Raw genomic sequence first — 11,761 nt, 5'->3', positions numbered from 1 at the left:
TTCGGCTCCGGTTGGTCGGCAACCGACAAAACGCGTAGTGTGATCAAAAATAAAATAATTGACTATTGCCACTATCGAAATTGCCCGATAATGGTAAACACCTAGAATAGAATATAGCAATTCGCACTATCCGATAATCACTATACGAACGACTGATACTGGTTAGATTAATTTTTATACGCGATCGATTTATATACCTATTCCTAGAAAGATCGACCACTGCTGTGTGTATAATATGATTTATATTGTATATAATAATTAATAATAATATTAGTAAAATGTTCTCAACATAAAATGTACTATATGTACATATTTGAAAAAAAATGTTCCTTAAAATTTTTTCACTGAACTTTACAGTATTTTTATAATTTTGCAAACATTTTTGAAGGGGCTTGGTGGCTATCAGGTGGGGCTAAAGCTTCCAAGTTCCTCCGGATATTCGCCAATGAGAAAAACGTTATCCACTTCAGCACCCTTTTTTGTAACTGATTAAGTATAAAACGTATAGTAGGTACTTATGATTTCTACTTTCTAGTGTAATGTGTAAAACATGTGATGTTTTCTTTTTTTAATAATTAAATAATTGTATTTGTGTTCGACCTGCAGTGGTCGAATACCACAAACACTTGTGCCCGTAGAATTTTATATAAGTTATATACGGTTATATAATATATATTATATCATCATATCGAACTCCTCCGAAACGGTTTGATCGATTTTCATAAAATTGTTTGTGTATATTTTGTAAGTCTGTGAGAATAGGTCGTAAAGTATTTTTAAAAGAGAAAGGCACCAAATGTCATAATGATATAGATGATATAATTATTTTTTATCAATATTCATAATCGATTCCAGCTAATAATTAGCACACGGCCGTGTGTTTGTTATTATACATGTTAGTTAACAGTTGTTAGTCTTGTAAAGTTGTAAAGTCAAAATCGTATTGAAAGTCATACGAAATTTGGTCATTATAATAACACATCCAAAAGTCAAAACTGAAAACAGTTATATCTTGAATGATAGACAGCCCATTAATTTACAATTTGAGCTATGGAAAATCATTGACAGAAGTGAGTTGTCCAATGTCCATAAAGAATTTATCCTAACCTAACCTAACCTTGTCCATTTTCCTCCAATATTTTAGTCAGTGTTGTAGTGTTGTTTTTCGTATTATATAAATAGAGTACCTATGGCTAGGATCACATTTTGCCACCCCTTATTATTAACTAGTTTATTATGTTATTTATTGATTGATGCATTTTCATCGGCGTGCGTACTTTTTTATTATATTCATTCTCTTTTTAGCCACCTACCAAATTCAGCACGTACGGTGTATTATTATATTAAAATTATACTTTAAATATTTGATTTGTTCTTTCATTTTTAATTTAACATTCTGATAACGAATGATGATTTTATTATTTTATTTATTGGAGTAAAATGGTCAAAAATTATTATTTTTTTTTTTGGTGGGAAAAGGACAGTGGAGGTAAACGGTATCTCGTGTTTGGAGGAAAATGATTATGGCCGAAATTTCTAGGTACATCTAAAAAATTTCCTTATTTAAAAAATTAAATTTTATCACATATACTTTACGTAGTATAAATTTTAGCATTAATATTAACAGAAGCAGTTTTATTTTCACAAATTCATACATTAAATTATACAAATTATATTGATGTTCCTACATTTCATTAATTATTATTACGGTATAGTTAAAATACAATCTTAGTTATACTATAGGTATTACCGAAGCAGAAATATCTATTTGTAGAACTTTTATGTTCTGATTTTAAAGCAATTGTAAATTTGAAACAATTGCAATTGTTTTTTAATGGTTCAACATTTACTTGATTGAAAATATTATACTAATAATAATATAATATAAAAAAAATTACAATTTCAATTGCTATAGCTCGCTACATTACAGAGCTTATAATCTTAATATAAATAAAAAACAACGGAATTACTTGATTATACATTGACTTTTGACACCATATTATTCCGTATCGACGATATCGATGGATGGCATACCGATCTACCCGCGTAAACGTCGATTTTATACTAAAAGTATAATTACATAATATATCAGGATAATAGAATAATATTTTACTGATGTATGTAATATATTGTGCAGTGGCTGCTCGTGTGCTTTGAAAGTGGGAGGGCGATATAAAATTGCTTATTTATGGAAAGTATCGAACACAAATAATATTAATAATAGTTAATTAATTAAATCCATTTAATACATATAAATTATTGTATATATTATTTAGTTATCATGTTACGACCGCACAAAGTAAATAAATAATAAATAATAATAAAAATAATATAAAATAAATACACGCAAGTTCAGAATCCGTGCACATATCGGGCGATTAAAATCATCGCCCGACGCGCGACGGCAGTATTATTGTGTTCCTCCATCTTAGTTTTTGTATTCCGATCATAGTTATGACGAGCGACTTTTAACATTGCCTAAGCAACGCATTCGCTGATCGGGGGTCCCGGAAAATCGTTAATAGTTATCGATAATGTTTTCATAATATTTATTAGTTTAAGTATAAGAAACACAACTTTTATTTTTGAATTTTTGACAATAATACAATATAAATTTGAAATTTGATATTAAACTAATAAATTAGTAATAAATGATAATTTTTTAATGGGGGGGGGGGCGATCGCCCAAACGCCTCTACCTATAAACCGCCACTGATTATATGTGCTTTCTACGCCTCTGCGTATGATGTGTGTGTGTCGATAGCCGAACAGATTGTTGCGGTATCTACGTGCGAACAATTAATGAAGCGACGTTATTTCAGTTAATTGTTGCATAACACAATTGTATATACCTATATATTTAATCTTTAATGTCGACGCTCGTGAAATTTAGGCGTCAACAATCCGTGTTCGTATGTTAGTTTTTTACGATTGTTTTTAGCAAGTTATGCATGTATAATATAGCGTAAATTAAAAATGCTCATTAATTATTTCAATTAAGAATAATCGTAAAAAATCAGCATAACTGACAGGCGGGTGATTGTGAATTCCGCCCATAGTGGAGCAGGTAGTGAAAATAGTAGAGTAAATTGCGCCCGGTAATTTTTTGGTATAAATTTTTATGTAGTAAAATGCGCCCATCGTATCTAATCTAAGTGCGACTTAACCGTTAATTATTATAATATTAGAGATTTTATTTGCTGACTTTTTTCCGAATATTTGGGAATCAGCTTCCGTATCATTAATACGGATTACTAATGCCTGTGAAGCTTTCCAGACATTTTAATAAAAGCTTTTATACTCCTCATCCTCATATTTATAATTTTATAGATAAAATATTAGAGTTACAGTCCGAAATTTACTTAAAAATTAATACTATAAATGTCAAAACACCAAATTAAAAAAAATTTCAAACAATGAAAAAAATTATTCAACAATACAATGAAAATACTATTACGATAGCTGAATATTTTATAAAAATGATGTTTCATTACTATGCTGATACATAATTTATAATTTTATTAAACTATTAAATCTATATTATGTAATTTACTTGATATTTTAGTATTACATTTATTTTTATTATTATTTACTGTAAAAATTAACCTACAAATATTAAAAACAACTTATTAATCCCATAATATTAAAAATAATGTTTGGAGGATAGTGATAGTCGGTTCCTCGTGATGTCCTCTGGGTTATGCTAAATGATTAGGTATAATAAAAATAATATTTCTATTGGGCATACATACAAGTGAGAATTTGGCTCGTTTTTTAAGAAACATAGTTGATGAATGGAATTTATTAAATAAACTGACTGCTGTAATAACCGATAGGAAATGTTACTAATATTAAAGCAGCAATTAGAAAATGCAACTGGAGATGGTTATCTTGCTTTGTACATTCCATAAATTTAACCGCCTAATCTAGCTTCAAATTCATAGAGTCTACTTTAACTAAAATTAAAAACATAGTTCAATATTTTGAAAAAAGTTCGTCTGCCTTGACAAAATTAAATGAGTATAATGAGTAACCTTTTGAAAAAAATAGTCAAGAGTCAATTGAGTTAGACTCAATATTAAATAACAAAGTTTAAATAGACAGTCATAGTTCTTACAATAATTCTAATATAAATTTGGAACAATATTGGGAAGTGATTATTATTTTAAACCAATACTGTTTGTTATGACTGGAGTCTGGAAGTCCAACTTTAAACCTAAAACATTTTTATTTATTTCAACCTGCTATGATAATAATATAATCATATTTCATATGAATTATTATGAAATTTGAACAATAATACTATATAATATTATAAAGTCTATATTCAACGCAACCGAAATAGCAAATAGGTAATTAATGTAATCGGCTTTCGAGTAATATATGGTGGTATTCATGTTAATAAAAATAGTGTCGCTTTTTTCACGGATTTTTATCAGTTATCACCTTCTCTTCTCTTCATCGTGGTGTGAACCCATACGCAAAAAAAAATATCAGGGATTTGGATCACCTCGATTCGGCGGTCATATCGTTTACTACTTCTTTGATCCGTTCGTTCGCGAACGACACATCTCCAGTTACCACGGTATTAATAAATACCTAACGTGTGCCCGCAAGCATCATAGGCGCCCGGAAGGGGGACAAGCTGGGGCATTTGCCCCACTTGGCTTTTCAAAAATATGTTTTAAATTGAATGTTTTAAGATAAATTACTATTTATACAGTATGTCCCATAAGTTCCGTATTACCCTTATATTTCCACGGGAAATCAATATATTTAAACTCAGTTTTTTTTACAATACTAAGTATGGAAATTCTATTGAATGGCATAAAATTATTTTTTTTTTTTAAATTCAAAAATTCAAAAAAAAAAAAATATTAAAAATGAATAAAAATTGACCAAGTTGGAGCAAGTTATGCTTTTGAATAATTGTAATAAAACAATTAATTATTTCATGTTTCAATAACATAAAAATGAAATAATTCATTATTATTATTATTTTTTTTTTTAATAAAATGTTCGAAGTGACCTCCATTATTTGTAACACAGAGTTGAAGTTTTTGGACCTAAGCGTTTTTAACATTTTTTAATGCCTCAGGTAAGATATTTTGTTCAATTTTATGACGGAGATCAGGCAATGAACACGACGGATTTTAAATCGTAATAATTATAACTGTAAGATTATTTCCAATTTCTTAACTTTAGATTCACTTTGTGATAATTAAAATACTTGAAAATAGGTGACCAGTTTAATGTTCAGCAAATTATAAGATACGGCTATTTTTATTTCTACTCAAATCAAAACTTTAATTAGGTTTTTAAAAGTATTGTCATGCTGAAATAGATATTTTATTATTGAAATGTGAAATAATTGATTTTTTTTATTACAATTATTCAAAAACATAACTTGCTCTTAACTTGGTCAATTTTTATTCAATTTTAATATATATATTTTTTTTAACTGTTTTAAAAAATATGTTCAACAAAATGGCTATCTTAAAAATTGAAAATTCTTAAATGCATAACATTTTTTTTTTTGAATTTTTGAATTTTAAAAAAAAAAATTGAATTTTATGCCATTCAATCAGAATGTCCATACTTATTATTGTAAAAAAACCACGTTTAAATATATTGATTTTCCATGGAGATATTAAGTGTGATACTGGACTTATGGGACATCTGTATAACAAATCCTAACATTGTTCCCTCCTAAAAACATTTCTGAGGGCGCCTATGCCAAGCATACGATCGTGTGGCTGTGAGATTAATGTATGCCTACACAGGGTAACACTGATCTTCCAGACGGAAGTTATAGTCTTCTGTATTAAATAACGCCACGACGACAACAAACAGTTTTTTTAGTGTTTTCTCTATTTCACATGTAGCTATTACAAAGACGAACGCTAATTCATTATTTCACGTTAACCAGTCGCCCGCGCAGGATACCTACGTCTTATTCCAACAGGTAATTAACATGTAGCTGTGTTTAAATTGTTCGATATAACTCTTAGAACTACTATAGGGCATTAATGTGGTTTCGTATCCATGTTCTTTTTCGTTATTATTATTATTTTTTTAACGACTAGGCTGGGAACACACGGGTGTTATTTTAGCGCGCATTATTTATACCGCGCTGTAATCAATTTTACGGCGCGTTTTGTTAAAATATATTAAAATGAATAGAGCAGAACACACGAGTTTCGCGCCGTAAAAATATCGCACAATATTTCAAAACAATCGCGTAGTCCATGACTTTACCGTACGATAAAATAACGCCCAGCCAAAGTTTTTAATATTATACTGAATCTGTAAGTGTTAAAAGTTTAGTTGATTTTATTTACATTTGAAGTCAACATAAAATATGGATTTCTGGAAATCCGTTGATGCAACATGAACATTTTAAAAAACTGCCTATTTTTATTAGTTTGGTTTTTAGTTAAAATGCATCTGCTACGATGAGCAAACAACCAGGCTACTATATAGTGTAAATCGGCCATATCATTATCTTTAAGTGTATAGATATGGATGTTTGCTAGGTATGTATGTATAAGTGTTCACATTGAGGATAATTTTTTTAGTTCAGAATATTACGATGCATATTAACCTTGATTATAAATACAATATAATCAATGAAATTAATTAAATAATATATCTATAACTAATCGAAATGTTTGGTCAGTGGCGTATCCTTGTAGTGGGTTGAGATGAGGGGGGGAAGCTATCCTTCCCACCACAAAATTTCAAGAAATTTATTGACTATTTATTTTAGTTAATTAAATAATACAAGTTAAACGATAGGTACCATACGAGCACAATTAAAAAAACTTAGTTAAAAGAAAATTAAAAATATATTATATTAGGTATTTTGCGGCGAGTATATTATATCAGTATATTATCACAAAACATTTACAATGTCATGCTTATGGTATTAACGTTATCGCGTCCACATAGCTATCATTGTTAGTCAGCAAATTTTTTTCTTATTAAATAATAATTATGCTTATGCATTGTGTAAGTTGTAATAACTTTTTATTTTAATAATTTTTGACTAACCGTTTTATTCTTGAGTGATAAACAACTGTTATAAAGTAACTCGTATAGCTTTTTCAACAAAAAATCTAAATTTGCAAGTAGGTACTCTTATAATTCAAATTACCTAACTCATTTACTATTTACATTATATTTATATTATAAACACAATTATATAGGAATTTTCATAAGCAGTTGTCAAACAAGTTTTTAAATCTAGATTATGTAATTAATTTATTAATGCCTTACGGAAATTTACAAGGTAATACAATACAATTATTGAAAACATAAAGTTTGATAGATAACAGGACAAAATAAGAACATTAGTTACTAATACAATTTTAATAGAAAAAACAAAAGCAATAAAATATTAACTTGTATATATTATATATAATATATTAATAATTAAAAAAAAGTAAATAATTAGAAAACAAGTTAGAATGATGTTATTGTAAAAATTCTGTTATGAGTAGTTTTAACTAAATAATTATTTTTTTATAGCTAATTAAGACATTGTTCTGCCGAAATGGTGAGAAATATACTAAAACAGAAAAAATCTAGTATTGCTCTTCACTGAAATGAAGCCTTTTATCAAAGAGCAACTTAACTTAGTTTAACTTGGTAAAAGACAAAATAATAAAAAAGATAAGATAATGATTTAGAATATTGCAAAATGAGATAGAGAGAAAAAAAACAATAATTGTTAATCATAATTTACAATAAATTAACTAATTCTAAATATAATTAAAGTAAACAAGTAAATAAATTAAAAGAAAGGATACATTTTTAAAAGTGAGTAAAAAATAATATATCAGTATAAGAATAAAGTTATAGGTGACTAAAATATGTTTTTTTATATCTGCGAATAATATTAAATTTGAAATTATATTAAATAGAACTTTTCTATTATGTTTTTTTTTTATAAATTATTGTAAAACTAGTTATTCAGATTTAGTTTAATATGAAAAAAGTACACTGTAATATATTATTATAAGGCCATAAGGGATCATATCTTGAGACTACAAAATAATTTGTTAATATGTATTTGCTATTTTTTTTATTATTTATGAATGGTATTTAAAAAACTATTTTCCTTGTATTTTGTATTGTAAGGTTGATCTTTAGATTTAATTGCATTCTGAGTATTTTATTAGTAAAATATATTAATAATAATATATAATTCATAATACATTGAACTAATCTAAATTAGCTTTAAGTTTCATTGTATTAATTAGTTATTAACTATTATATCAAATTATTAATACTGTTAAATATTTGAATACAAATAACATTTAAATATATTAAAATATTGGCTGTCATATAATATGTGGTCTACTGGCGATTTACAAATATAGTATGAGGTCTTTAATAAATGAGTAAAAAATTATATCATATATATCATAATATGTAGGTACATAGTATTTTATTATTTTAAATAATTAAAAATTTGTGGTTGATTTGTCATTTCTTATAAGTTATAATTAAATATAATTTTTTTGCAAACATATAGTATATGACTGCATATAAATTGTAGTGTCGCTCAATAACTACTGAAATGTTTGAGCCCATACTTTTACAAAATATCAAAGTATTGTTATTGAAAGTCATAAAGTATAAAGGCATAGAGATTAAGTGTTCACCACAGAAAAAGTTTAAGCTGTATCTATTAAAGATAAACTTAGGCCTATGTTAAAACCGGCCAGTCACAGATAGACGGTAAAACATGTTTGCCAGTAAACTATATACTATACGACAGCCAAAATATTTTAGTATCTTACTTATTGGAAATTATAATTTGTATTGTGTTATATTAACCTAAATTAATTTATCTTTTTACTAACAAAAAATTTGTGCTAATAACATTATATGCATTATTACAAAATTGGTATACTCACTTAAGTTTGTGGCTGTGTAAGACTCAGATATAATATATAATAAATAATAATAAATAAAATATTATATAAATACACTTAAACTTAATCAACAATATTTTTAGTCAAATTATATACTTAAATAAAAATATTATTAAATAATAAAATGTTTAAATTTTATCCTATCAATGCTAAAATGTTAAAAATGTTAATTATTATTAACAAAAATAGATAAATTAATGTTAAACCATTTACAAATTTTACAAAAACAAATTATGGATAAAACTTTTTGAACTCCAAAAAATTAGATAGACAATATTATTCATTAAAAATATAATTTTTGGAGTATCCACTTGGTTTTAAATATATAAATCTTGAAAGAGAATTCATAATAATCTTTAATTTATTTATTTGTATGTTCTAAGCACTTCCTCAAAAGGATATCCCATAACTTATGATGGATTGAATCAAACTTTTAAAAGTTATAGTTCTTAATTTAGGTTATAAGTTATAATATACTTCCGAGTATACTGAACATTTAAAAACATTTTTTAGCAGTATTGTTGGTGTAATTAATGTGAAAAATTTTCAGAAAAGTTAACTAAGGATGATGTTAAGCCATGTGCATGGAGATCACATCCAACAAGTTGTAGCAACTCTATTTGTTCCAGTTTCGAACAAATATTAAATAGTACTTCACTGTATAGTCCTTCTTCATTTAAAACATAGTGTACAGGTTTATTTATATTTAAACTTGTGTGAAAATGTGTTAAGTAAAAGAATTAGAATATGAAACTAAATTTTCCTAATAAACCTATAAAAACAGCTTTTGGTTTTAAAAAATAAATGTAGTTATGATGTTAGTATTATTTTTTTCATGTTATTGTTTGAATTAAATTTTCTTCTGCAGTAATTATAAATCATTGTAAATTTGTAACTAAGTTATATAAAAATAAGAAAAATCTTAAATAAAATAATACATTATATAATAAAATCATATATTAGGAACAAATAAATTCTAGTACCTAGTCCTAGATACACTATTATTATTTCAAATAATTAATATATTAAAGATCTTTTTATGTAAATTTGTATTATTATTATTAAAATAAATCTGCTTTTTAAATTATATTTTATAATATTTGTTCACAAGTTGAATAGTTTAGGATAAAATAACAAAATATCACGTAATTTCTTATGCTTCTAATGTTACAACAGTATGACTACTGCTCTGTAGCGCGCTGTGATAGAAGCTACAAATTTGGGACCGAGTTTTTCGGTACGGTCGGCTATGATCAGTGTCCTTACTCTAATGTTCATGATTATGACCATAAATGTAATAAAAATGTATTTATTTTATTTTTTTTAGTTACAATGAGTTTATCTAAGAAACGTGCTGTGCTATCTTATATGGATATTATTGATTTAATTAAGCATTGCAAGTTTGAGAAGATACCATTTTATGAAAATATTAAAGAGATAGTTAAGTTAACTCCTCTAAGAGGCATTGTTGAACAGTGTACACTAGTAATAATAGACCGTCCTAGAGGTAAGAATATATTTTATGATCACTCTTTTTGAGTTAATTATATTTATAGTATATTATATTTTATTGTTTTAGATATGGTAGAACAAGAATTTTTACTGAGAATGACTGTTGACCAAATTAACACAATAGCTTTAAATTGTGATATTTCAAACCCAAAACAAAAATATCTTTATCAATTCCAAATTCGAATATGTCAAATAGGATTAGGATGTTCTGAGGTTACAGATGAATTTCCCGATAAACTTTTTATTCGAGTTGGAACTAAAACTTGGTCATATACTGTTCCTGATAAACAATTTAAAAAGAAAAAATTTGGGCATCCTATTTATTGTACTGAAGAAATAAAATTATGTCCTTATGTCACAAACTCGATTAAAATTAATTGGGTTCCTAATGGAAAACATTACGCCATTGAAATGAACATTGTTAAAAAAATAAGTGCAGATACTTTAATAGAAAAACTTCTAGGTAAAGAAGGAAGGAGTTCTGAAGATACAAAAAATGAAATTATTAATAAATTGACTGATGTTGATCCAGATTTGGCAACTACATCTAATCATTTTTCTTTGTTATGTCCATTGACTAAAACTAGAATGAATTTACCTGCAAAATCTATCAACTGTGATCATATAAAATGTTTTGATGCAAGTACATTCATTAAATTAAATGAGCTAAATGTAACATGGCTTTGCCCAATTTGTCGTGTATCTTGTTTGTATGACGAGATAAAAGTAGAAAATTATTTTTTGGAAATTGTGAAAAGCTCTAGACTTGAAGATGGTGACAGTGAAATTGTAATTCATAATGATGGATCATGGGAGAAAGTTTTAAACACACTTAATACACTTGTCACTGAAGTAAAACATATTGATTTTATGGATTTGGATAGCGACGATGAAGAATCTATTGAACCAAAAAAAGAATCTAGAGCAGAATATTCAAAACTTTCGGAATTTATTGACTTGGTTGATGAAGATGATGAACCACCAAAAAAAAAATTAAATCTTAAAATTATGATCAAGTAGTTGCTGCTAGACAGTCAGTTACTGCAATTAACTTACTATAAGTTGGTATCAGCTCTAAAAAAAAAGAAGTTTTTCTTATTATTATTGTTGTAAGCAAATCATCATAAATAAGATGTATGTATTTTTTATTTTTGTAATTTTTATGTACATATTTTTTTCTATTTATGTAAGTACATACTATCGAAGTGATTATGGTGTAGAGTGTAAACTGTAGAGTCAATAGTTCGATGTAAGACATAAATATTTCCGAATTATAAATTAATAAATATAAAAATATCAATATCCTT

At 26.5% G+C, this 11,761-nt stretch overlaps 1 protein-coding gene across 2 annotated transcripts; it reads left to right on the top strand.

The window, feature by feature from the left end:
• The first annotated feature begins 5,825 nt into the window (after positions 1 to 5,825).
• Positions 5,826 to 11,756, top strand: LOC114128426 (E3 SUMO-protein ligase PIAS1-like). Of its 2 annotated transcripts, none has more exons than XM_050207762.1 (3): positions 5,826 to 5,965; positions 10,270 to 10,449; positions 10,522 to 11,756. In XM_050207762.1, the coding sequence occupies exons 2-3, from the start codon at positions 10,275 to 10,277 to the stop codon at positions 11,472 to 11,474; spliced, it is 1,128 nt and encodes a 375-aa protein (XP_050063719.1). In that variant the 5' UTR covers positions 5,826 to 5,965; positions 10,270 to 10,274; the 3' UTR covers positions 11,475 to 11,756. The 2 variants fall into 2 exon arrangements, with proteins under 2 accessions (XP_050063719.1, XP_027848741.1); XM_027992940.2 differs by lacking the exon at positions 5,826 to 5,965 and adding an exon at positions 6,954 to 7,130.
• Positions 11,757 to 11,761: the final 5 nt, after the last annotated feature.

The sequence above is a fragment of the Aphis gossypii genome, chromosome X, assembly GCF_020184175.1.
Source record: "Aphis gossypii isolate Hap1 chromosome X, ASM2018417v2, whole genome shotgun sequence".
NCBI classification, from domain to species: Eukaryota; Metazoa; Arthropoda; class Insecta; order Hemiptera; family Aphididae; genus Aphis; species Aphis gossypii.
Note: the sequence above shows the minus strand (reverse complement) of the source record. Positions and strands in the feature narration are given on the sequence as shown.

What these genes read in the sequence shown, in the direction of transcription:
- LOC114128426 (XM_050207762.1), top strand. Translation starts at nt 10,275, where the DNA reads ATGAGTTTATCTAAGAAACGTGCTGTGCTATCTTATATGGATATTATT. An exon ending in AATAATAGACCGTCCTAGAG is followed by an intron (nt 10,450 to 10,521) that starts GTAAGAATATAT and finishes TTATTGTTTTAG; the next exon opens with ATATGGTAGAACAAGAATTT.